Source organism: Amyelois transitella, chromosome 9 (genome assembly GCF_032362555.1).
Source record: "Amyelois transitella isolate CPQ chromosome 9, ilAmyTran1.1, whole genome shotgun sequence".
In the NCBI taxonomy this organism is placed as follows: Eukaryota; Metazoa; Arthropoda; class Insecta; order Lepidoptera; family Pyralidae; genus Amyelois; species Amyelois transitella.
Window position 1 is genome coordinate 5,940,627 of NC_083512.1, and position 26,904 is coordinate 5,967,530.

General features: G+C 37.6%; 1 protein-coding gene across 3 annotated transcripts in view; it reads right to left on the minus strand.

Annotated features, from left to right (window-relative positions):
* Positions 1-4,570: 4,570 nt before the first annotated feature.
* LOC106134694 (uncharacterized) overlaps positions 4,571-26,904 on the minus strand; it is a 44,391-nt gene continuing 22,057 nt past the window's right edge. The window contains exons 3-9 of one of the 3 annotated variants that reach the window (XM_060945706.1): positions 18,518-18,659; positions 15,134-15,252; positions 10,595-14,764; positions 10,036-10,141; positions 9,189-9,569; positions 7,362-7,668; positions 4,571-7,072 (exon numbers count right to left, since the gene is read on the minus strand). In XM_060945706.1, coding sequence (XP_060801689.1) covers positions 6,832-7,072; positions 7,362-7,668; positions 9,189-9,569; positions 10,036-10,141; positions 10,595-14,764; positions 15,134-15,252; positions 18,518-18,659 — 5,466 coding nt within the window. In that variant the 3' untranslated portion in view covers positions 4,571-6,831. The other 2 variants (XM_060945707.1, XM_013334798.2) reach the window with 2 other exon arrangements.

Consider the following 26,904-nt stretch of genomic DNA (forward strand, 5'->3'; position numbering starts at 1 on the left):
CGGTAGACAGTAATTAAAAAAATTAATTTCTTTTTTTTTATTTGAATACTAAGAGTTATATTGCCCTTCAGAGCGTGAAAAAGTCACAGTAGGTTAATTTGCGAGAGGAAAGGGCCCTATGTTTCACAGAAACTTCATTAGAACCTTGGTTATAACTTTTACATTAATAAGTAGTATTGTAAACTTGATTGTTATAAACTTTACAAGATGTGGTACTGAACAAAATTCTATATTTAAATATTTTAATCACTTAAGGCCTTCATTGGCTACAGTGCAAAATTTAAACCCGTTGTAAATCATTTACGAATGGATCATAAACTCGATGGACCGCGTGTATCATATGTATTATTTAATGCTAAAATGGGCAACCGCTGTAATCATTAAACATGTATCAGTGGCACAACCTTTGCGCGCCGACGCATTTCCGACTTGTAACATTTTAATGAATGTCATAACCGGTAAAAGCTTAGCTCTCATGCCGCAAATTGAAATTGTTTTTACCTGTTCAATTATTTATTTCAACAGGCCATTTATCTGAATTTAAATTTGTGTTGGTTACCTGTCATAAATGTTTTGCAGCGTAAAAATAAGGCATTAGGTAAAATTTCATTTCCGTAATAAATTTCATCTGATATAATAAAGCTTTTTGCCCTGGCACAGCCCGTGCAAAACGACAAGTCCCGGTACTAGACATCCGTGGAAATTTCGGGTAATTCGTTATGAGTGCGCCTCTACAGCCTCTGGGCCTCTACCAATGCTACGATGATGATGATGAACTAACTAAACTTTTTGTTAGTTTTTGGATGTTTTGATATACATACTTACATAAAATCACGCTTACTTACCTCCTTTGCCTACCCCTCCGGTAGGCAAAGACTACATCTTTCTTGCCACGATCCCAACATCTTTAATACACATCCATTACTTAGATTATATTATTCTTAAGTCTTATAAAAGTCGGCGAATAACAATAATGTACTTTATATAAAATATCCCCGTGATAAAATATCCTTTAAATGTTTCAAATCACAATATTCACCCTTACATACTTCCTTTATCCTACATTCTTTCACTTTGGGAGATTTGCGACAGAAAACCAAACGGCCGCGATATTATTTTTTAATCCTAACATATTGCAGACGACAAGTTGTATGCGATGTGGGACGTGGCGTCATCTGTTTGTTTGTTTGTGTTTATCGTGCAAACTGGCGGATTAAAAGAGCAATGCAACTTAGCCGACATGAAAATACCCGTGGGGCATATGGCAAACGATATGATAGTGGAGAGAAAACTATATTTATTTGTAAAAAGGTTTTTTATGAAGTAGTAGCCTGCCAGGTGTTGTAATATAAGATTGCGATTTAATCCTAATGAGAAAAATATTTTTATAAGAATATTTTTGATAACAGTAGGTACATATCAAAACTGTGTTAACCAATTATAGCTATTATTGGCGGTAATATTGTTCCTACTTAGTGTCTTATCCTACTGAAATCCGAACCTAAGTATCTCTCATAGATGAAAACTCGATAACATTAACAAACGAAACAATTTAATGGGAAGTGAAACTTTCAGTGCGTCAATAAGTCGTGAAGGCAATAACTTCACGGACCATAGGGCACGCCCGTCCTCGAGTAACGACAACGGAAATGTTTAAACTTGCTGCCCGGAATTTGTTTACTATAAGTACGCCCACTCTATGAAGGTACCGACGATACGGATTTTACAGAAAGAAAATATATGAGGCACTATCGAAGAAGAGATCTGTTAACACTGGTCGTATTGAACCGCATCTTCTTCGCTACGATTCCGATGCCAACTGGAAGTGGGCGCATCAAAACAAGCACATTATCGTTCCATTTATTTTATGACTAGCTTTTTCCCATGGCTTCGTCCACTGATTCCGAGCACTTTGTTATAAGCAAATCCGCCAAGAACAGCCATTTTCTTCCGAAATGAAAAATAATGGAGAAAGAACATACTCGTAATATCGTGATTTCTGACTGACACATATGATGAATGACTAAGACACGTGATATCTGGGACAAGTGAAGTCTAAGATACGTGCTTACTAAGACATGTGACGTCCGAAACACGTGCCTTCCAAATACCGTGTCGTTCGAGGCACGTGATGTCTGACTGAGACAATTCATGTCCGAGACACGTGACGTTCAAGATACGTTACGTCCGAGACACGTTTTTGACGATGATAATTTGATTAAAAAAAATATAAGGTGCATTGCCTTGCATATGAAATTGGCGTTTGTAATTCTTCTTAGTCGAACACTCTTGTCAGAGTGGTCGTGGTTGCGCAGACGAGGTACATGGCGTTTGTAATAAGACGAACAAAAAGTCGAATATTTTTTCAAATATTTATTTTATCAAAGTAAGAACCATTATTATCTATGCACTTTGCCATGTCAATAAAGTAAAATCTTTGAAGGTGATTTGGACTGCCCTACCGGAGTTGTTTTCCTTTAAAAGAAAGTTATCGAAATTTTGTAAAAAAATTTAATCTGTTGGAGCAAGGTCCGGGGAGAACGGATATCTTGGGCATACCAATTGAAGCTCCTCTAATTTGGTAGCCTCTAATAAATAAATATAAATGAACAGTGTGCTGTCCAGCGTTGTCGTGAAGCAGCAGTGGCGTGGAGCGATTGCTCAACCATGGTTATTTAGCAGCTAGCTTTTCCATCATATTTTGCAATTGCTGACAATAGACATCTGCCGTAATCATCTGGCCAGATTTGAGGAAACTGTAATGAACGACACCGGCACTAGTCCACCTAACGCTTACAAGTAACTTTTTTTGGGTAACTTTCGCTTGGGCCGTGATTTGGCTGGCTGGTCAGGGTCCAGCCATTGCGATGAGCGTTTTTGATTATCGTAGAGAATCACACTCTACGATAATCGAAAACGCTCTTTATTACAGGTAATTTTTTGATTAAAATCCCGTCATTATTGTGCCGTTAAGTAATGTAACGCAGCAGTCGACACGCGTTTGCCGGTTTGCTTAACTCAATTCGTGAGGTACCCACCTTTCCAGTTTCTTAATCTTCCCAATTTGCTTAAAGTGGATTAAATAGTTTTATCACTAACACCGAAGCCTGAAGCTTACTCGGACGTGGTTTGCAATGGGTCCGCTTCCACAATAGCCTTTAATTCTTCATTATCAACTGCTTGGCTTGTTCTGCAGGTACAATTTTCCAGAACCAAATCGTTGAAACCAAAAACGCACTGCTTTCTTTTGCTACATGACCGCCATACACATCATTAACCCTTCGAACCGTTTCCGCAGCACTGGTGCCACAATGGAACTCGTATTTGTAAATAACGCAAAGGAAGGACTGTTAACGAAACACAAATAGACGTGTAAATAGCTGTATAAATCTGAATTAGGAATTCCTAACCAAAGAGGACAAATTTGTGATTAAAGTAGCCATTACAACAAAACCTGTTTGACGCAACTTAACAGATTATAATTTTTACTATCGCGCGATAAAAATGCCGACGCGCGTGCCATGCTAGCACCACAGGTAGTGTTAAAATGGTAAAAGTTCGCTAATATAAAAAAATAGAATTGTTATTTAGGATATCAGTATAATACCTACTGCATTCTTTGTTAACCCTTAAATGTGTAGCTTGTAGGAAAGTCGAAAGAGATCGCAGTGTTCAGCGCCATCAAGTGGAGATATGAAGAACTGTTAAAAAAGTAGTTAAACCTCGGATAGGAGGATGCATACCAAAAACATCCTAAAAATCTGAACCCCTCTCACCTTGTCTGAAGCTGCTAACGTTTTTCCTACAATGAACCTCTTTCGTGTAGTAGCGCCTGTAAATTTGAGATGTAATATAAAGCAAACACGTGATTTTCCCACAGGTATAAGGAGATGGCTTGTATTAACTGCTGCGCAGGTTTTGTCTGTCTCACTTGTCTAGATTCCGTTTGGACCCAATACCTACATGATAGGTAGGTACTTATATTTAGGATTTTTTTTTATTTACAGTCTTGTCAACGCGATCTAGTTATCATATGGGAAACCCTATCTAATAATATTTGTTTTTCCCCCTAACGCATTATATTCTTAACCACTTTCTTGGCTACAACGTGGTTAAGAAGTTCAATACAAATAAATATTATTATTTTGCTAATATTGTAGTATATCCACTCCCTAGTAGATTCTCCAGTGCATAGTCTTAAAGGTCTAGTGCATCAAAACTTGGTTGGTTCACTAGGTTGCTATAAGGCAGGTAAAACTTCTGACAAACATTTTCAGCGAAAAAATTTTAAGGTTGACAGTTTTCAAATGCGTACATTTTTATCTTTGCTCTTACCAAGTTCGTATATAGTAAAAGACATAAATCTATCCTGCTGACATTCTATCTAATCATATCATATAAACTACTATAGGCTTAGCAACACGGGTTTCCGGAAGACTATAGGTATGCAGCACCTCGTCTCTGAACTGACTTAAGCGTCACCGAACTTTTTAGGTATGCTATCGGTAATACAGTAACATGAGAGAGAAAGGAATGATAAATAAAATCAAAGTTTAAATAAAACAGGTACATTTTATTGAAAAAAATATGTACACAGCAAAACAAATAAATAATCTTATGTTGTATATTAGTCTATAAAACATTAATTTCATTGAAATAAAATACTATACATAACTACAGTAAGATTATGTACATAATACCATCTCATAGAGGAGTTGCTATCTGACTATCAATATAATAAACAATATCCATTTAACATTAAATACTATTTCGATATCTTGGAGTCACATTTATTAGGAGTTTTAAGTGGAATCTCTAAGGTTAAAATACGATAATATAAAAACAGTAAGCTATGATAATTCCTTGATATAATTATATTTACCGGACATATTCAAAGATCACATAAAGTAATTTTTCACATTGATAATATCTAACAACGACCGTCAATAACAAATTACCTAGCAAATGTACTCATGGTATGAACTATCGTTAACATTCTACCTACATTTTATTCTTTATTTCTAATGTTATTTGAATATTGTGATTAAAAAGCATTTCTGAAATGTTTTAAAGTAATCTCCCTTGTACCACAGAAACTTAATTAAACGACACTTACAGTGATAATTTATTTTCTATATAAAAATAATAACGACAAGGTTAGTACTTATGTGATTCTTAAAAGTGATGTGACATTTTAGCATTCTATAGTTTGACTGTGCCCGGTTCGAGTCTTTTGATTTATCACATAAAAATATTTGTTCAAATTACCCTTCTAAAACTCTCCAAACATTTCAAAACAAAGTTACAATATGACCTAAAATAATAATATAATAGGCCTATTATTTGAATTGACGTATAAAATGTATAAAGATACTGCAAGCTAGCAAATACTTATTATTTCAATATGTATTGAATTGATACCACGCTTCTCGTGTATAAACCGCTCTATGTATAAAAATCTAGCTTTCCTTGAATAAAGTACTTAACAAAAGAACGCAATTAATTAACTGAAGAAAGTAATAGTTAATTATGCTGTACTTATCCAATATGTAACCGAAACAATGTTGACAGACATACGTCGTCGAAGGACGTCAACAAATGCCAGGCCAGTGTTATTGTCATTTACCTTCGTCTATAAATATCTACGTTTTAATATGCTCAATATTTTGACTAGAAATCATGTTATACTTATAACTCTCTAATAAAACACATTAATTTACACGACATATACCATAATTTCTTATCAATTTACAGATAACTACGATTGTACAATATATCGATGACAGGGTGAATTTCAACTTATTTGGATAACATGAGATTGACTGCAATCTACTTTTATCTCTTATTTACTAAAATTATAAACAACAATGTTTTTAATTATTGTTGTTGTACATAAGTATTACACCAAACATTCATTCTGGCAACCAATAGACTGCCACACACAAACGTTTTTGTTAATAACAGATTATGAAAATTTTTCGTCATTACAGTTATGAAACTACCGACGCCCAAGAGGAACTAAACAAAGATTGAATCATACTGACGTGGATTTAACCTACGATAAACTTCCAATTAATATGTTATGGAATGGTAAATCATCACTTATCAGTATAGTATTAAAGAAATTACAAATCTCAATTTCTATATTAGAAGACTATTCTAAACACTTGCCGCAGCCGCTGAATACTGATGAAACTTGAGATGTATAAAACTACGAGAAAAACATCAATAGTACTATCTTGGGTTTGATGCGCGTTGGAGCAGCATTCTGTTTAACTATAAGATGTTAAGAATCATGAAATCCTCGTTTTATTTCAATTGAAAGGTACACATATTACACTTAGGAATTCCATTACGAAGTTTAGGTATGGCTAAAGCCATAATAAATTATAATCAAGTTCTTATATATTTATAATATTGATTCAAAAGTATATAATCTTTTTACGGCAGGGCGACAAACTATAATATCCTCATCTTTAAAACCTGGAAAAACTGTCAAATAAAATAATAACAGCCGTTTTACGAGAGTACCTAGAAGAAGCCAAAAGATATGTAAACTGAATCAATTTTATTAAAGTTCATTATTAGCAACGTATGCAAGGCGCAAAAACTTGTTTAAGCCTATGCGCGGGGACGGAGTTAAACCCACTTAAAGAAATTTATTTATCTGAGTTAAGATGAAGAGCTATATAATATAGAACAGACATTCTCAAACTGTTAATGACCATAAAAACTGTGTGTAAATTAAAACTGCGCTGTTAATACATTATTTATCAGTTGCCACATAAAATTACATGCCTGTACTATATATTCATGTGAAACATACGGTTGTCATCGCGAGCTCCTTAGTCTTGTGGTGTCTCCTGACTTTGAAGTCTTGTTTACTTTCTTGGACTTCTCTTTGCTTTTTTTCTCTTGTTTTCTGCTCCGTTTGGGAGTTTCGGCGATGGGAGCGCCTGGCGCTGCCTCTTCGGCCTCTTGTACCCGTGTGTGTGTTTTCTCACTTTTCTTATCAAGCTCTGCCATCGCCTCTTGTATAGCGTTCTCGAGAAGCGTGTTTAGTTTTCTACTCCTGTGGCAATAATTGATGGAAGTTAATAATTTATTGTTATAAAGCTCAAGTGTTTAATAAATGTATGTTGCAACAAAAAACTATAAGACATTTTTGAAAAAAAAAGCGTCATTTTCTTTGAGCTCCACCTAAAAACGAGTACTAAAACAAAAAAAAAATAAAATAGAATTATTACGACTTAGATTTAGTTCTTTTATAATTAATTCGCGAACTCATCGTTTGTATCAACATTGCTTAACATATTAGTCTATGGTAATCTTTGGGTTGGGTTAATCGTCACACGACTCACTTCCTAAGCTTGGTGCGCGCGGCGTGGTGCGCCTCCAGCCCCTCGCTGAGCGTGAGCAGGCGCGCGGCGGGCAGCTCGGCCGGCGCGGGCGCGGGCGGGGGCGCGCCGAACCAGCGCACGCGCCAGCGCTGCGGGCCCGCGCCGCGCGCCACCACGGCGGCCGGCCACGACGCGTGCCCCGCCACCCCCGCCCACACCACGTCCCCCACCGCGAACCGCCGCCCGCTGTTGGCCGCGCGATCCTCCTCCTCCTTCGCCTCCGCCTCCGCCTCCGCCTCGCCGTCCGCCTCGGCCGGCTGTTGACCATCTATCGACGACCGGACGGTTACAGACGTACACCGCGAATACCGTCACCCACGTTTTATTAACTAAATATTGAACTAGCCAGAGAAAGCCGTCCGGGACAAATTGTTATACTAAAGTTTTTTAAATCTATGTCAATAGAGCGAACTTGACATTAAATTTGTATTTATAAACAAATGGCCTTAAAATGTTCTCTTTTAATGTAATTCAGTTTTCTCACTCTTCCATTTCAACGTTTTACACTTCTAGGGGTAGGTATTATTTACTTTTTATTATCTACTGAACTTTGCCAACTTTCATGATATAGAAAGAATCACAGTCAAGTTTGCTCTATCAAAAGCTTTCAGAACAATCAGATTTTTATACAATTTTAACAAGAAAAAAATACTTACTTCTAAATATAATGTTTTACTTATATTTTAAACTGATGTATGCAGATATTTACATTTAAAATAAATTTAGGTGCAACCAGATACTACTCCAGCATAACCAAAAATAAGAAAGCGATTTTTATATATTTCATGTATGAAATTTAGATAAACAAGCGTCATCTGGTTATGATGAAGTAACATCAAATTGAAGTGGATTGCATTTCCTCCCTCACCAAAGAAAAGATATTACAAATCAGTAAGTACATAATATGAAAATGTGCATTACTTACAATGATGGACAGATGATATGATGATGGCTTTACAATGATGCGTTAGTAATGTAATCCCAATTTGTGAGCCAATTTTGTTACTTCGAATGTGGTGCAATGGAAAGCGACAGAAAGCCGGGGTGAGATCATTTGAACGCTGCACATCTCTTTAGTTCTGATTAGTTTCCAGTACACCCTTTATTAACAGCTGTATCTTGTATTAACCCAACCAAAAGAAAACCAATGACCAATAGTATCGCATTATGTAGAAGCTGAAATATACCACAATACACATTGTTATGTATTCATCCGGTTCTAAATTGAGTCGCTTCAAGGAAATAGGGCGCGAGCAACAACATTTTAAAAGGTTTTAGGTTACCATTTCTCGATCATGAATTACGTATTTTCAACATTCAGCGAATGCTGACTCGCGTCCTTTTAACATGGAGTGATTCAATCAATAAAATTAATGTAAATTTAGAATATTTTGGCTAGCGACTGGCGAGACAATCAATTCAAAACCAATACAAGACACAACATAATGAGAAATTTTGAATTTTGTTAGCTGTAGCTAAAGCGTGAGATGGTTTGGATAGGTTAGAATATTGTGGCAATAATTTCACGAAACTGAAATCATTTTAATAAATAAAGAAGGCCTAAACACACGTTTGTAAGTGTCAAAATGTGTATTTGTAATGTTTCAAGTGAAAACATATAAATTTTCATTAGATAAAGACGTAGATATTAAAGTGTTATCGAAAATATGTAAGATTAAAGTGCGTTCGGCACTCTCATGAGTAAGTCATAGAGCATCCGAATAACATATAAATAGTAGCAAAGAATCAAGGCAAAGAAAGAAGAGATAACATAAACCGTTCACTTACCGTCGCCAGAACCTAAATTACGTCTGTCATATACTTTTTGCATTGAAGCATTATCCATGTTACTCCCTGAAGATGGGAAGTGCCTGGCTTGAATTTTATCCGAAGTAATACCCATGTTGTCGTAATCTGAATCTTTCGGCATGGCATGGACCATGTTGTAGTTAGTTCTCATGATTTTGTCTGTCCTGTAAGATGATCCGTCCCCGAAATCATTCTTCCGCTTGTAACCGTGTGTTCTGTCGTAGTAGTTGGACGAGACTGGCATGACGTGCTGATTGTTGTTGGCGGCCGCGTTCATGTTTTGGTTGTAGTGCATTTCGGTAGACTCGACCGGATTGTGCGAGCGGGACTGACGCACCAGGGGCACGTTTGACATCAAGCCTGTAATTATAACATCGAAATAACGTAAGTTCATATCTTTACAATAAAGTTCAACTTTTATGTAACTCTCCCCTTTCTGCAGAAGTTCTATAACGTTTTTATCGCATAAAATAATGAGTATTTTTTGTGAGAGTCGGTAGTCATGAGCGTAAGTGATTATACGGTTCACAAGGAGGCACAGGTTCAAAGCAAGGGCTCCTATCCAGAGAGGTAAGGTCGTAATCGGGAACAAATCCGAAGAGGATGGCGACTAATTCCAAGACACTTTATTTTATTTTCTATACAAAAGCTGTATTGTCTTTATTTTTGTAATAATGATTATGCGATCGTAGCATATTCATAAATATTAGGTTACTTATGGATGGCGTCACAATATACTATTACTGATAAAATTATATAACACCAAACAATATATTATCCACAGGAGCAGTCGAGAGATCCAGAATTAATTTATTATATGTCTTACCATGTGTTTCAGTATCAGAATGGAATTCGTTCCGAGCGGCAGGCCACACTTGTTCTCGAGACTCCGCCATGTCTTGCTCGCTACTTGAAACACATTGGACCATAGCCTGAAAAACAAAATCGAATGATTCTATTCAATTCTTAAAAAGACTGGTGTCTAACAGCCAACCTTAAAAACATATTTTATCAAATCTTATACTGTCAACATATCCTGAGCTTCAAAAGGTGTTTTTGTACTATTAGCAAATAGCTGAGCCTAAAAAGCCTAATAAAATTTTAAAAGTAAATTTTACTGACAGATAACATAGAAAAACATAACTTTTAGGAAAAGCATTTATGAGATTATAGAAAGAAAAGTCTTCCTGGGGTGCTCACTTGGAAATGAACTTGTTTCTTAAAGTTTCATCCTAATAGGTTCAATAATGTAGGTTCTTTGTGGTCTAGAAGTACTCGAAAGGATGGTGGTGTAAGTGAGTATTTCCTAGATTTTTTTGCGGGATAAAGAAATTACGGAATGTTTCGGTTGGTATTTTACTAGTATGGAATGAAGTGATTCTCACCGAGGAGTTATTATCGGGCTCGGGCGAGCTCGTGGTGGTGTCGGCGTAGTGCGGCGGCGGCGGGCGCGCGGGCTCCAGCGCGCCCAGCGGGCTCAGCGTCGTGGTGTCGGGCGGCGAGCCCGCGCCCGCCACCAGCGGCGACTTGCGCTGGTTCACCAGCGTCTGCGTGGATACAGAGTGCCGCACGTAGTTGAACCCGCCCGCCGGAAACTCCATAAACTTCCCCTCCTCCGACTTAATCTCCTCGTTAAACTTGTCCTCTTTCGTCTCATCGGCGAGCTCTTGCATATAATTGTAACTCTTCGCCTTCGCGTGCTGCTTCAGCGCGAGCGACGCGCCCCCGTCTAACAACCGCGGAGCGTTCCCCCCTTGCAAATTCGTAGTAATCGACGTGTGAGTGTTGTGAGAGTTAGACACCAGAGTCGTCTGCTGCTGGACTATAGTAGTATTTTGCTGCACGAACGTAGAATTACTCCTGTTGTTAGTTGCCGCTATAGACACTTGCTTCGGCGATAGCGGCACCATTAACGTTTGTCCCATTTGATTGGTCTGAATGAACTCTTGAGCTTGCACGTTACTCGATCTCACTTGGGAACTCGTATTGAATGCCACGTTTGTTGGACTCAAGTTAGCTAGTAAAGGACTTAATTGACCATTGAATCCGGGACTGTTCATCATCATTTGATTATTAGGGGACAAAAACTGAGCCCCTGGACTGTGTTGTGATTGTATTATCTTCCCTTGTTGATTTTGAGCTCTGATAACTACACCACCGTTGGCGCCGGCAGCGAACACTCCAGGATTTTGCACCGGCGTCAGCACATTTTGACCGTTCACGGTTTGTAATTGCAACTGAACCGGCATTCCCGTCGAATTGTCCTGTATTATAGCCGTGCCGTCCGCTGTCATAACCATTCCGCCGAGATTTGGCACAATAAACTGTTGGAATGCTGGGAAATTCTGCATCACACTGCTTGCATTATTTATCAGGTTTACTGGTTGCAGTAAATTAATTTGTTGTGATGGTGACGTATTCGTGATTATTTGTTGAGATCCAAAGTTATTGGCATTTCCTTGGCCATTCATGACTATATGAGCCGGAGTGCCAGATTTTCCAGGAACAATAGTTAAAGCTTGCAGTACCGGCGTCGGAGAAATATTATTATTAGGCGACAATTGGAAACCCCGCGGCGAAAACTGGGGGCTAGTGTTATGCTGCGGGGACGTATGATGAACCATCAGATTATTAGGATTTTGTGGCGGTGCCGCAATTTGTAAAACGTTCGTGATGTTAGGCTGATTTTTCTTTTTCTTACTTCTCTTTTTGAGACTTTCGGGAGACAGCATAGCCACTCCTTGTACGTAATTTTGTCCATTTTTAACGTCCATCGGTCGCTGACTTTCGCTCGGAGACTGGCCGGGCACGATTCCCCCTGCCACAATTTGCGGCAGGACAGCATTTGGTTGAACTACTTGACCGTCGACGGCCATCATAGGAGGTTGGAAAACGAATGGAGTCGGCAAGGTGTTGACGACGACAGTGGGTTGGTTCACAATAGGTTGCACGCTTCCAACCCCCGGGACAACCTGTGTTATAGATGTAGTAACATTCGTTACCATACCAGAGCTATGTCCTGGAGATACTGCCGTTGTTGTCTTTGGTGGTGGTGGTGGCATCTGATTATTAGACACGATTATTTGCCCGGTTGATGATATAAGGATCTGCCCTGGAGTGGTGGCCATTGCTCTTCGTACGGGTTGAGAATTGTTCGGCTCCAATTTAGAAGGTAAGCTGCCTATAACGTTTTGAACCATTTCTAAAGGTGATTTTGATATCATGTTTTGCGCTGTAGTTCCGGCTATGTGCAGTGGGTAACTTGTCGGTAAATTGACCGAGTTTATGAATGGATCGGGCTGATTGTTTGGGATGGCGTAACTGGTCGCTAAATTGACACTAGGCGGAGGGGGAGGTCGGACAAAGTTTGCTTGGGAGGCGTTGATTGAAGTTGTGGCGGTGTTCGCTTTACCCGCTAATACTGAAGTCATCGTATCGCGAGTAACAGAAAATCCACTGGCCATTGTTGTCACGAATGTTTGTACATAACACGCTTGTATTAGAGAATGTGCGGGACCGCCTCCCAAGTGAGGGGGAGGGCAATATCCCGGCATAGCATTTTCCAATCTTCTTCGATCGGCTCTAAATAATTCGTGTGGAGGTTTCAAGCCAGGCTTTACACCTACCATTGATATGTTATCTACCTCCATTAGATTTTTATTTACATTGTGATTTGATATGAAATGCATCATTTGTGTCCCGGTTATCGTCTGATTACTAGGCGGTCCAGGAGAATTAAAATGGTAAGCTTGGCTGCTACCAGGCGTCGGTGGATTACTATTAAAATTTTCTCTAAAGGAAGATGAATTAGAATACGCCGGACTCGGCATAGGGAATGTACAATTGGGCATTTGTGAGCTACCACTACCGTTGCTGTGCGGAGTGTCAGTACTTCGGGAACTGTTAGACAACGTGGGAGAAGGTTCTGGCGGTTGCAACGTCTCTGTGGGCGACACGTTACTCGTGCTCACGGTTCCTGCTTGAATCGGGCCACAGTTATCGTTTACGATCGGACTACGCTCAATAAATGTTGACGACGTCACGGGATTATCTTCGAAACTATGTTTAGGACTAGATGTAGCAATATTACTCTCCATTTCAGGTTTATACAGATTATGTTTCATATATTTTAGCCTCATTTGATTGTCAACAAAATCTGTGCTGTTTTTCATTGGCATATGCCCTTTATAACAATGGGGAAGATTTTCAATATTTTTCTCCAGTAAAACACTGCTGTCTGGTGTGTTATGTGGAGAAGGCGAAGGATTAGGAACTACGTTACCCCTATAGTTCATTTCAGATTTTGTATTTGGTTTACACATTTTATCTCCCTGATTTTGAGGATTGAAGCAATTATTGCAATTGTCAAATTGATTATTATCTAGAGAAGAATTCATTCCTACTTGTCTTGAAATTGTATTATTCAACAAAACAGTTTGCTGTGCTAAATACCCGTTAGGGTCGTCCATGAAAGACGGCACGTTACTGTTTGTGACGTCATCCCCTTTGACGTCTTGGACAATCCTCGTGCCGTTGTTACCGAAGGCCATCCCTTTGCTCTCGGTAGATCCTGCCTTCTTTTTAGACCCTTTGCTATTGTTTTTGAGCTTTTTCTTGCTAACGTCGACACTTGGCCACTGCTGACTTAGCATATTGTAATGCTGTGGCAACGGAGGCACACGGGAACACATGGCTTGATTCATGGCGTGTTCGTTATTAGTAAAGGAACCATAAGAACCTGTGGAATCATCTGATATATTTGTGTTTGACTCCTCATAATCAACATTTTCCATTTTCTGCTGCTTTGGAGTGGGGCTAACAATAGGAGCATTAGAGTCGTTTCTTTTCACTTGCCAAGGCGGAGTTTTAGCCGGATTCGTTTTTACAACCGCACCATTTTGTATAACCAGTTGACCTTGAGGCACATACTGAGGCTGATTCTGTGGTCTATTTTGACTAACATTATCGGCCAGTTGTGTTCTAAAACCTTTCATAGCTAATTCAATCTGTTTTTGGTTTTGTTGTATAAATATTTGCTGTTGTTCGTTAATTTTTTGCATGACTTCCGGTGTCAACGGTTGATTCAATCCGCAAAATATTTGGGACTCTTCTTCTTTGCCGGGGTATTTGGAGGCATTGCTCTGATGGTTCATTTCTTTCTTTTCGTCTTTGTGAGCTTGATCAACAATGTTTTGAGGGATAACGCTCACATTTTTGAAACTTGGGTTTTGTTTGTTGTACCCTGTGTTGACGCCTATGATTTGTCCATTAGTACCTAGTACTGGCAAGCCTACGTTGACAGGTGGAGTAGCCGGGACTGGGGGCTGTTGAGTTCTTTGTCGGTCGAGATTCTCTTGTTGTTGTTGAGTGATCCAGCCACTGCTCACGGTGAGGTAGTGGGAACTCCTTTGCACTTGTGTCTCCTGTTTGACATCATCCTGAGGTGCAATCGGAAGGTTTTGCTGCATGGGTGCGAAGGGCACGTTAGGTTGTACGTTATTCCGTTGGGGGCCCACTCCTGGCGACGCAGTCCTGTTATGATCGATGTCTTGAGACTGAAATGATAAAATATTCAATTTCAGAACAATACACTGTTAAGTACCTGTTAATTGTTTTAATTACAATAACACAACATGATTCCCGTTTGCATACTTTAATATCATGCAATGCGAAAGTTTAAAAGTTTAGTTTCAACTACAAATGCCTAAAAAGTACTGTATTTCAGGAAGACTAAGAATTGTGCTTATACGCTAAGTTATGGAGGACTCGGTCTATTCGGGATCATGGCCGAGAAAAGGTATACCCCGGGCTCCTCTTCAGAGAGGTGAGGATGAAACCGGAGATAACGGCAGGAGGAAGAGGAATACTTAGTTACGAGGGATTATTATCCTCCTTATAATTAAAATTATTATATTGTATATTACCTTTAAATCATTGAAAGGTCTTTCCCTTTGCATCATCATCTGAGACACACTCATGTTTGGCGGGAAGCCGGTTCGCTTCTTCATTTTCTTCTTCAAAACGGCGACCTCCGCACCAGCCACTGAAAATTAAAGAAATACGCTGAACTTGTGTTATCTTTCAAGTTAGAAGGAATAATGATGAAAATAATCAGTCAATACTAATAAAATCGCAAACAATGAAAATCCTTCAGACACCAACAAACTGTTTAAATTAAAAGGATAAATGCCTTATACAATAGTGTACTTAAACATTGACATTGAGGGAGCGGGGATCGACCGCGTGACTTTGCACCGATCTCCAGACGACCTAATAATTTAAAAGAATATTGAGATGCCAAGCAATGTCATTTGTCCAAGCAACCCTTTTCATGAAGTATTTTTCTGCTTAGTAGTTAGTTACTCTAAAGTCAAATATTTTTTTAAATTATCTTTTGTTCTGAACTCATTATAAGTATAGTAGTTTTATTCAAATTTTGCTCTTTAAGCATCATCAATATCTCTTGAATATACTACTCATAAGTTAGCAATATTTTCATTATTATAGTATAGATACACCTTACGTATGACTTTGGAAACTCTACCATCTAAATAATCTTAAAAATAATGCCATACCTACATACTACCTTCCATTGTTAAACCTATCAAAAGCATCAATGCCTTATCGAGATTTCCGAAGGAAGCTGCCAACGACCCGAACGGTGGGCGGGGGAAATGGAAAATAAGCGGTTCCACGTCAAATCGGAAGAGTCCCAGTAATCGAGCCATTGCTATGTAAAACGACAAAGATTAGCATTTATAGCCTTTAAGCGCGGTTAATAAAGTCCAATCTCGTCAGCCGGAATAAACCTAATTAAAAGTTATAATTGATATTCGAATTTTTACGACATCATAACTCGTGTATTAAAACATAAACAATTTCTAATCGATTTTGACGAGCCTAAAAGTCAGTCTCGTAATTCGATAGCGCTTCATAATTAGTTAGCGAGCCGAGTATAATACCGTTATCTATTTGCACATTATCTGGCAGATTTGCAATTAAAATACGGGCTGTGTGCGAGGCGAGGGTGGTCTCCGAGGCGCCAGGGCGGGAGGGCGGTGTGGGGACGCGGGCGAGGAGGCGCGACTCGTCAGATCAATAGTCGGCGGGGCGCCCACACCGGCCGCTCTGCACCACCACCGATTGTTTCAAATTACACTCGCCTTTGTTCCTGCCACTGATCGAGTCGCCTGCGTTTTTTGTTTGCCTAAACGTCCTACTTCCTTTACGGTAATTACGCAATTTCGTGGATTATGTTGACTTCCCTATACAATGCTTTGTAACACAAAATGGTTTAACCATTTAGTAAAAAAATATACATATTTATGCGTAATAAAACATTCTTTGTTTAATTATTATAAAATAATTATATAACGTAAAGATTCTGGTTCAGATACAGAGAAAAAAAATACATTATCAAAAAAAGTTATTTAAATAAACAATACAAATAAAATGTCAACCATAGTTTTGAAATTTAATAGTAAAACACAGTCGTAGCATATTACAGGTGGAGACACGACTGCTAGGATTGCAGGGGGTGTTGGGCGCAATGCAGGTTGTTACTCCCGGACGGACGGCTGACGAAGTGCAGTTACCCGCTATTCATGCCACGCTAAATGCGCCCCGCACCCCTTTTACGAATAATAAACACAACAGAAAGGACCCAAGATTTTGCTGCGATTAATCCCAAAATTTTGCCTAAAATTAGTAAACACGACATAAATAATTTTAAAAAACTTTAACTTTTCCCTATATTTTTATTACCATACAACTATTGCATGATAAAGTACCTATTCACATATTTTCTAGATTTTACTTGACCATTGAAAAGAAAATCAACAAGTCTTCATTGAATTTTGAAAACAGAATGCAACAGAATGCAATGAGATTGTAATTCAAAGATGGGAGGGAAGGTGTCTTTCCATACTATAGATATTTGAAACGCCTTCCCTCTGACTGCCACTTAACAACAAAGAGACCGCTCTACCCTCTTTGTTACAAGAAACAACTCTGCGCTCCGTCCTACGAGCAACCACGTTTCAGTGTTGCTTTTAGACTCTTTAGAAATAGATAGTGAGACTTATCTCGCTTTTACGGAGCCGACAGAGGACGACACTGATGTATACGTACTGAAACTACTCTCGGGAGATTTACATTTCCATTACAATGTTCACTGCAAATATGTGGCCAAAAATGTGTACAAATGCAATGTTTTTGCGAAACATTATTCAAAGTTACTGATTTTGTAAAGGTTAAATACCAAAATGAATCGCGTCATCGTCAACTGTTAATTAAATGAGGGTTCAACGGTCACTTACAATGGATTTTGAAAACAGGCGGGCACGTTGGTATCCCGGATAATTCCGTTCGGTTCACACTAGTGTAATTGGATGAAGGAGGGCCGGCTCGGAGATTGCGCCCGGAACACCCGCCCGCTAATCGGATAATAATGCTCTTGGCCGGTCTACTATGAGATGAAACTGCACTGTTAAAGCCTTTCTTTGCATAAACTTGTTTAATTTACAAAGTAATATTTTAACAACAACGAACATTGTTTTTCGTCTCTTCTAAACTGTATTCGAGTTGTATGTTATTCATTGATGGGTTAATTCACAGACAGTAAAGGCTTTAAAAGAAAAAGGCTTATGAAGAAAGAAAAAAGGAATTTAGGCTAAAAATATTAACTATACTCTCAAAAGTAAACAAATATAGAAAAAAAGTAAGATTAAGATTTATCCCTTTTGCCCCAGACGAGATAAAATCAGAGCCGAGCATCTCAATAAGTAACTCTAGTACAATAAACATGGATTCAAGACAATATACCCTCTGTTATTTCGCCGACCGTTTACTCCTCGCCTCACACCATCTTTCTCCTCCTCCTTATGACATGAATAATAATTTGTTTATTGTTATCTCATTTCTTCGTGTTTACTCCCAAAATTGAAGATTAAATTTCTCTGAGTAATTTATTTACAGTGACGTCGCTTTTAGTCGAATTGTACTAAGCGCTTCAAACGATGTGATATTTATTTTCACAAAGAAATAGACAAAATCTAGCATCTTATGATATTTTTGGGTAATTATTAACTTTATAATAGACTTATCAAAAACGCATATTGCAATCTTAATCAAATTTCTAATAATTATATTTTGCCCAAATAAAATTCACATAAAATAAACTTATTTTACGTGAATTTTTATTTTGGGACTAGGGACAGTTTGATTCAATACAAAAGCAGACCGTTTAACCTACAAATTAAATATTATTAAATCGTCGAAGAAATTAAGCGTTACTGTTAAATGTTCACCTTTCTTTTGTTCGGTGTGATTGGGCGGCGGCGTCGCAGGCGACTGCGCGCGCGCTTGTAGCGTCGCCAGCAGTTTCCGCTTGTGGTTGCACAGCTTCGTCAATTCCGCACCAGATGACGGCTGGTACGGCTTGCTTATGACCTGTAAAAGAAACAATAGAAATACATATATTTAACATGATTATTTTTTACGTAAACATGCTAATACTACATTTAGTGATACAAAAATTGTAACAATATCAAACCGAATTTTGTTACACTCAATTTCAATCGCTCTTCGCTCAACGTTCCACATATCTAAAAATGAACATTAACGTAGAATATGTTATACGAACATATTCTACGTTAATGTTTCGATCAATCGACATCTTATATGATCTACACTAATAAATCCGTGACCCAATCATCAAAACAGATCCCCATTGTATGAACAGACTACAAGAACCGTTAATAAAGCATTCGTATTGTTAACTAACCAGTGTCGATATCTGCACGCCTACAGCAGTTATAAAGTATGAAGAAAACGGAAATGAAAATAGATTTAGTCGCAAGCCTTTTAGCGTCTTTTGTTGTGAATAAAACACATAATTTGTGTAAAATGGTCACTTAAGAAAAGAATTTTTTAAAGTTATTAAAAAATACTTTTCTTAAGTGACCATTTTACACAAATTTCACTTCAAGAAATATTATTTATTTGTAAATTCCATTCTACTTTAAATTCTGCCGCTTTTGCGTAACAGTATTAATAATTAATAATAATGTTATCATTGTCAAGCACAAGCTATATTTCTGCATTGTAGGTATTTTGCAAGTGCACAGCAGTGTTATGAGTTTAGCCAATCATCAACCGTTGCATTTCCTGATTTCACGGTAGCGAGTGCTGGTTATGATCTACTTCGCAGATCGAACACAATGCATTGGACTAGTTCTTCTGATTACCCGTGAATAAAATATAGCAAATTACTTATACAATTTATGTTACATAAGAAGCATATTTATAGTTTCGCAGAAAATAGGTTAATCTTGACTCACTCGTCACAAACTCAAAGAATCTTTTATCCTGTTGTGTGTGAGTCAGAAATCGCAGCCGCGTCGATGAATAAAATTAATTTAAAGTGGCTTAGCGATTTATAGATGTGTGGTTTTCTGTGAAGTTAAATTTAAGTGTTTATACCATACTATATACATATACTACCTACCTACTATATATATATGTATATACATACCTATCCTATGAATCGAGCCTATTCTACGTCCGATAGCGGTGTTCCCAATCTGTGAACACGTCGCCCATTCATTACGGCGTGGACGCCCACTGTGCACGGCTGCACACGCAAATTGCTCTACGCTCACCCGCTGACACAGCTGCATATAAGAGTGCCACCTAATGTTTGAACAAAACGAGGAAATCGCCGGTCCCTCCACCGCGACCGCGGCTCAGCTGCGTGAGCGCTGCCGTGCTAACAAAATAATTTCACAAACCGCAGACTTGAGTACTCTGCTAACGATCCAAGATAAATGGCTTTTATGAAAGCAAGCAATTGCATATTGAAAACGTTTTGAGTAAGCCTTAACCAGGCACAGCACATTTTATTATAGTCTTTAACATTGTAATGATGATATATACATATACACATCTCCATGTAAGTGGTAAGCACTTACGCGTTACTTATTTGTTTACTTTATAGCCAGATTACTATCTATATAAATATAGGGATGAAGATTATTGGACTAAAATAGCCCTACATCTGGAGGTCTTTTTACACCTTAAAAAGTTAAGTAAAGTTACGTATAATAAATAAGGGGAAAAATGCAAAATATTAAAATCAGCTCAGATTCCATCGTTGAAAATAACAGATAAGGGTTGTATTAAAAGAAGTACAGTCTATTAAAAAAGTAACAAACATGGTGCCTAAAATACGACGAGTAAACAAATAGGTGTTAATTTGCTAAATTACTTTTTCACAGACACATGGATCAATATATCAAAACTAGCATTTTTAATGGAAAACATGGGCAATATTTAAATGGATTCATGCTGTGAGCGGGAGGCCGTGTCCGTCCTTGTGCCACTTACAGTACAATCACACGCGGTCAGACATCACATTATCACAGAAGACATGTGAATACATTTTTTTTCTGATACTAATCGACGTCGTATGAGTAAATTGCGTGTTATCACTACATTATTGCTGTAAATTAAGGATCCCGCACTGGTGTTTGTGTCGTTTTGGCACAAGTCAGGAAATAATTTGCTTATTTTCATTATAACTTGCGATTAGTATTCTATGAAGACTACCTTTCCTAGAACATTCACCTGAAGTGACCTGGCAGTACCTAAATTATGATTCTAGCAGTTAAAATACATTATATTTCGCTTAATGTTTAAATAACTTTTACACTTCGCATTTGGAACACGATGCGTAATTATGAAACAGTGACTTTAATACAATTTGATGGTGTGTTTCATACATAACTATGCATATGTCACGTATTGTCAGCACAAAGTGCACCGTAACAATACAAGTAGCACAATGTCGACGATGTCGCTTGGAGTAGCAAACCCTTAATGGGATGTCTCGTCGGTAGATAAACCTGTACAACAATACGGGGTCATTGCAATATGAAACCAATCAACGTGATGGACTCACCTACCATAGCTGGCGCTGTCATATCCCATAAGTAAAATAATGAAAAACAGGTACTTATAAAACTTATGCTTATGCTCGGGATTTTTTTTTATTGTGAAATTACTTTTCTTTTCATCATGTCTCTTGATTGAAATTTGGAAATAAGCAAAAGCTTCGATTTTCTTGTGTTAAAAATATCTTTATCTTTTCTGTGTACACAAGTTCATAAATATAAAACGTAGGTTCAACGGTTGGTAACCAATATTGGTTTAATTAAAAATTCCAAGAGTACAAAAATGAAAATAAATGTAACTATGTTCACTTTTTGCACTCTCCATACTTTGTAACACAACTGCATACTGCATCGAACATGTCAAGGTAACTAATGACTATGCTCTAATTAATAGATACATTTCGCTACTGAATAATTCATACAAGGCAGAGTAATGTTAGGACACAATACGTCAATTTCCTGAACAACACTACCTACTCAGTTTATTCTAGTTCTTGTTCCTTTCGAGCATTATATAACCCAAAGGTTGCCTGGAAGAGATTGCATTAGCGACAAGTCGCGTTTTTTCCATCTCTGTCTCTTTCGTGCTGTTTTGTATGTTTTACTCTTATGGTGCAATCAAGAGTTTTTCTATGTTTATTGTGTCCGTTTATTTATCTATTTTTTACTCAATCTAGAAAGAGTATCGAATCTACACGAATTCTCTACTTAGACATTAAATTGAAAAGAATTCAAAGATGCTAAAATGTATCATGAATTTTGTATGATAACTACTAGACTTACTAGAAATATTATATTCGCAGAAGAATATTAAATAAGCATTTTAATAGACATCAAGAAAAAATAATTAATGATCTTAAAAAAAATATAATAACGAAAGAATTGATGGAAGTTCAAAAGTTTGAGCAAATTGACCGCGGTGTCGGCGGCGGCGACGATACAGTGCGGTCGTTTTATTTGCGTGCGGCAACAGAATGTAGAGTAATTTGTCGCCGTATCGTCGGGAGCCCGCCACTAATTAACGGGGGCATTTACGGCTGCCGAACTTGCCTATATCTGTCTGTACTCCACCTTTGCCACCCTGTGGGTGTGCTGCATTCGCTCCAAACTTACCGGAATTTTAATCAATTAAGCTGCACAGGAACTGGCGCGAACGGTCACAAAAAACAAATATATATAAATTTAATTTTAATACAAATGCATATCATAAAGTATACCATTTTTAACTATATCCGTACATCTAAGTCGCTGTCGACACCTTCTGGACGTGCATTCGCTCAAAACTAACCATCAGTTTTTATCAATTTAGTTTCAATGGCAAATATGTAGTACCTACCCAAATTAACAAAAATAAACCTTTATTCAAACTAACCTTCAAGTATGCCATTATGAACAAATACGCGTTAATCAGCAATCAGGTAGAGGAGACTCCAATAGAAATTATCATATCGTTGAATAGTAAGTGGCTATGGCTACCCGTAAGAGGTAATTGATGTTCCCCTTCCTAAACTTTATTTAGGTCAAGCTCTGTCAAAGGATAAATAAATATCTTGACAGGGGTGGCAAAATAAGTTAGGGCGAACGAATGAGATTACCATCATTCGCCTAGTATACGAAGGAAAATCGGAAAAGTCAATAAATAAAAATATCCGATGACAGCAACAGAAAATATGGAGACTATGGAATTACATCTTCTGCATTTTGACAACTAAAGTCAGTCCAGTGACCAGATAAAATAAAAACACTTTTTAAATCCTTAATCAAATTGGAATTTACAGCACCATCATCGAAAAACCTTCAGCTATAATTGAGAAAGACAAGATTATACATATCATATAAGCCAAACAGCATTAGCTTTACTTTTGACTCAAGCTCTTTTTTATAAGGGTCTTATTTTTGTCCGTTTTACTGTCCAAGATAAAAAGCCGACACTTTTCAAAAGGTTTATAAGGACCTACTTCTACATTCTAGTTAATTTCTTACAGCAGTGGAACGAGACGCAACCACGCAGACGCGAGATGATAAAGAGATTCTGCGTGGGATGCCTGCCCGTGACTGAGAAAATAATGTCAAAGAAACATTAGTTATAGACGTCCATGAAAACCGTATTACATCAAAATTGGAATGTATTTTCATGTGAAGGCAAAATTAACACATCATTAAAAAAATGTATTAGTAATTTTGATACACCAATATTTATACCGTCCGTTGTCATAAAGTTTTCAGTTCCTAATATTTATTTGATGCAATCACAAGATCGATGTCCGTCCTTTAGTTAAAACTGCTTGATTGATTATCTCATTGCAGCTTAAACACTCACACCAGTCACACCTAATCTTCACAATGCTACGAGTATCCATTCACTACATATTTCGTTTAGGGTAAGGGTCGCCTGAATTGAGTATTGGTATTGAATACACATTGACCTTGACCTAAAAAGGAACAAGGGGGATGTTCGTCGTGTCTCCGGCACGTAAATATTTAATAAACAAAACATGTTTACATATTTTGTGGTAACTTACGTTTTCACATTTAGGAGTTACCCGTTCTTGGTCGTGTTATGTTATGGGAAAGTATTTAATATATCAAAAAAAATTATGAAACATTACCTACCTATCTTTTATTTTGGCAATATACAAAATTACTTCACAAACTCAGTGGAACCGTTGGTATACTGATAAAATGATTCCAGCATATGAAGTTGGATGAAAGGAATTATAGTTGAACCAGCCTAGTCACTGAAGAACAAAACGTGAGAAATGTCGTGGCAAAAATCACACGTATGATTTATACAACAGTAAAATAAATGACAGTTAGTAAAACGGAAACATAAGTGTCTATTCACAATATACCTGTCAAAGGAAATAACGCGGTCCAGAACGGTGGGCCACCTAAGACTTGTCATTGTATATGGCTCCATTCTCCATCGGCAGATATCCCGTCTTACAATAGCCAATAAACAAAGCTTGTAGATGGCAGACAAAGCCGCCGGCGGGTGCTATGCTAGCTATCTGGCCATCGGCGCGGACGCGGCGAACCGTGTCGCTTACAGCTGTCGGTAAACACAATTTACTGTGCCATATGTATGCACTTTAACTAATGAATGTTAGTCTGCCGTTTGTGGGAACCAACCCTTTTATTCATTTAGCAAAAATTAAAGATATATTATACTTATAAATGACAAAAATAAGAACGCTATTTCCACTGCGGGCCAACGTTTTAAACTGCTATATTTCATCATCAATACTATATTTTGGGGAAAGACGAAATCGTAAATAAAAATATTAGTGTATTGGTACTATGAGGAATATGTAAAGAAAGATCAAAGAAATGTAATATTATTAAACAAATATAGTGTAGTTTAAAGACAGTATATAAAAGTGATACCCGGTTGTATTGGATCGGAATGTTACGTGTGCCCTGCGCCAGCGCTCTGTCGCCACTTTCACCACACTGTGGGAAAGTAGAGGGCATTTTAGAAACTAACTCCACGTTTATTTTACATTTAATAGCTAGCATTTACATTTCAGCGCATATTCTTTGTTTGTTCTCCGTTAAATACGATTGCATTTGGCAAATTTCAATAGCGTGTGAAACTTGTTTGCTTGTACCTACTTACTTGTAAATTTTTCGATTCAACATTGTTTGTGGCTGAATTATGATTGGGCGACTATCAAAGATCACGACCTCGATTCATCGTTAAATGTCACTTGATATTGTTGCCACCCGGAAGAGCCGCATTTCTTTGTTCGCTCGGAGACAATGTAATTCCATAGGATCGGTGAATGTTTCGATTGAATTAATGAGATTTATGATGTTATTTTTTTATCAACATTTCAAGGAATCTGAAAGAGTTTATTGCACAAAGTCTAAAAAAATATAAATGATAACCGGAGTCGCGATACCGTTTTTAACAAAAAACGCCTTGTACTTTATCCGACTATGGAAAAGGCTTGTTGTAGAAGATGATAAGAAGTCAATCTTTTTCACTTTTAGTATTGGATTTTAGATAATGGAATTACCATTACTATATACTACATTAGTCATTTCGAATCATAGTGCCAAATCAATTGATCGTCCAGCATTTCGAGCCATGATAATAATTACGAAACGAACTGTTCGAAACTGTGATATGTACTCTTAAACATTGTTTCCAACAAATGTTTAAGAGTGATATGTGCCACAGATCACAATACAGGCAGGTGACGTCACCGACCTACTTGCAGCGGCATATTGTCAAAGTAGCATTTTGGCGCGCTATTGAATATTTGATTTTTTCTAGCGAATAAGTACCAAAATTAAAAATGAAACTTTTCGTTTTTACTCTTACTTCTTAAATAATATAAACTGGTTTTAAAAAAAGTCAAATAGCCTTTTGTGCGATTCATCATTAAGCGATACCGTCAAATTACCGTCAATTTATGCATAGAATCGGTTCGGTCGTAAATAGGAGTGTAATGGACCATAAACGTCCTAGTGGCAGCTGGAAGTGCAGACTCGATGATATCGCCTGTCATCGCCTGAGGGTTCCGCGACTTCTGAGCTCACGATTCACGACATGAAGGGGACGACTTTCTAGCAATCGAGATTTTCTAGCAATTCTCGTTCTTTAAATGACTGAAGTGAATGCAATGCAAACTCTAGATAAGAGGATGGTTCTTTTGTCTTGTGAATAGAAGAATTGAAAAGCGATTGAGGTTAATAACATTGTACTATCTCCATGTAAAATATTTTATCATCAAATGTACTATGAGGGAGGGAGTAAATTTCAAATAGACATATAGGGCATTGTTATAATTTCAAACATTATAAAGTTCAATGATATCTATATTATCAATAAGGAAGATATTCTAGATTGAATTGCGATCTGAACGGAAACTACGCCCCTCAAGAATTAGTTACATCCACGGAATCTGAGCACCGTCTCCTGCATGTAACATACACAAATTTTAGTGAATCAATTCAGTGTTCCGAATGAATGTGAAATCGAGATCTCGCTGAGTGCATCTCAAGACGAATGCTCGGAACAAAGAGGAATCGATGAGAGCCGGAGTGTGGGGATAGGAGGCGAGTGCACCGACCTCCCCCCTACGGACCGCGGTGCAATTTGTACATTTCAAGTGCACACAAAGGCGAGGCGAGGAGGTCGCACAGCACTTGCAGCAAGCTTTGACAGAATTAACTTGTCCGTCGCACGATTGCGAGTACGGCTCACCTTTATTGGATTGGACAAACTAGACGGAATTTTAGATGCGTGTACCGTTCTGATGCACAAATTGACTACCGAGGTAAAATTAGACAGGACAAGCCATAGGGGTTATTAAAGGCAAACTGCTGAACAGAGCATTTGACATTTCAAAACTAGTAACCTTTTTCTTTGATTGAGAATTAATAATCTACTATAAATAAATATTTATATATACCTCTATAAATAATTGATACCTTTATGTTTCTTGACGACGTAATCTGATCTTTTTACAATGTATAAGATATAAATATTATAATGTTGCCATAGTAATAAATTTACTTAATAAATATAATATAGCTATAAAAAAAAATTTGCATAAATGAATTTGAGTTCAAATTTGGTTTCTTGGAAGTCATACTGGCATGCCATTCTAATATGACTAGTACTTGGGTTGTTTGACTTAAAAAGTACAAAAAAATTAGTTGGATACGTGTGTGTATTAACATAAAGGCATAAAGTAGAGCAAACTACTAGCAATGAAATGGCAATCCACTCG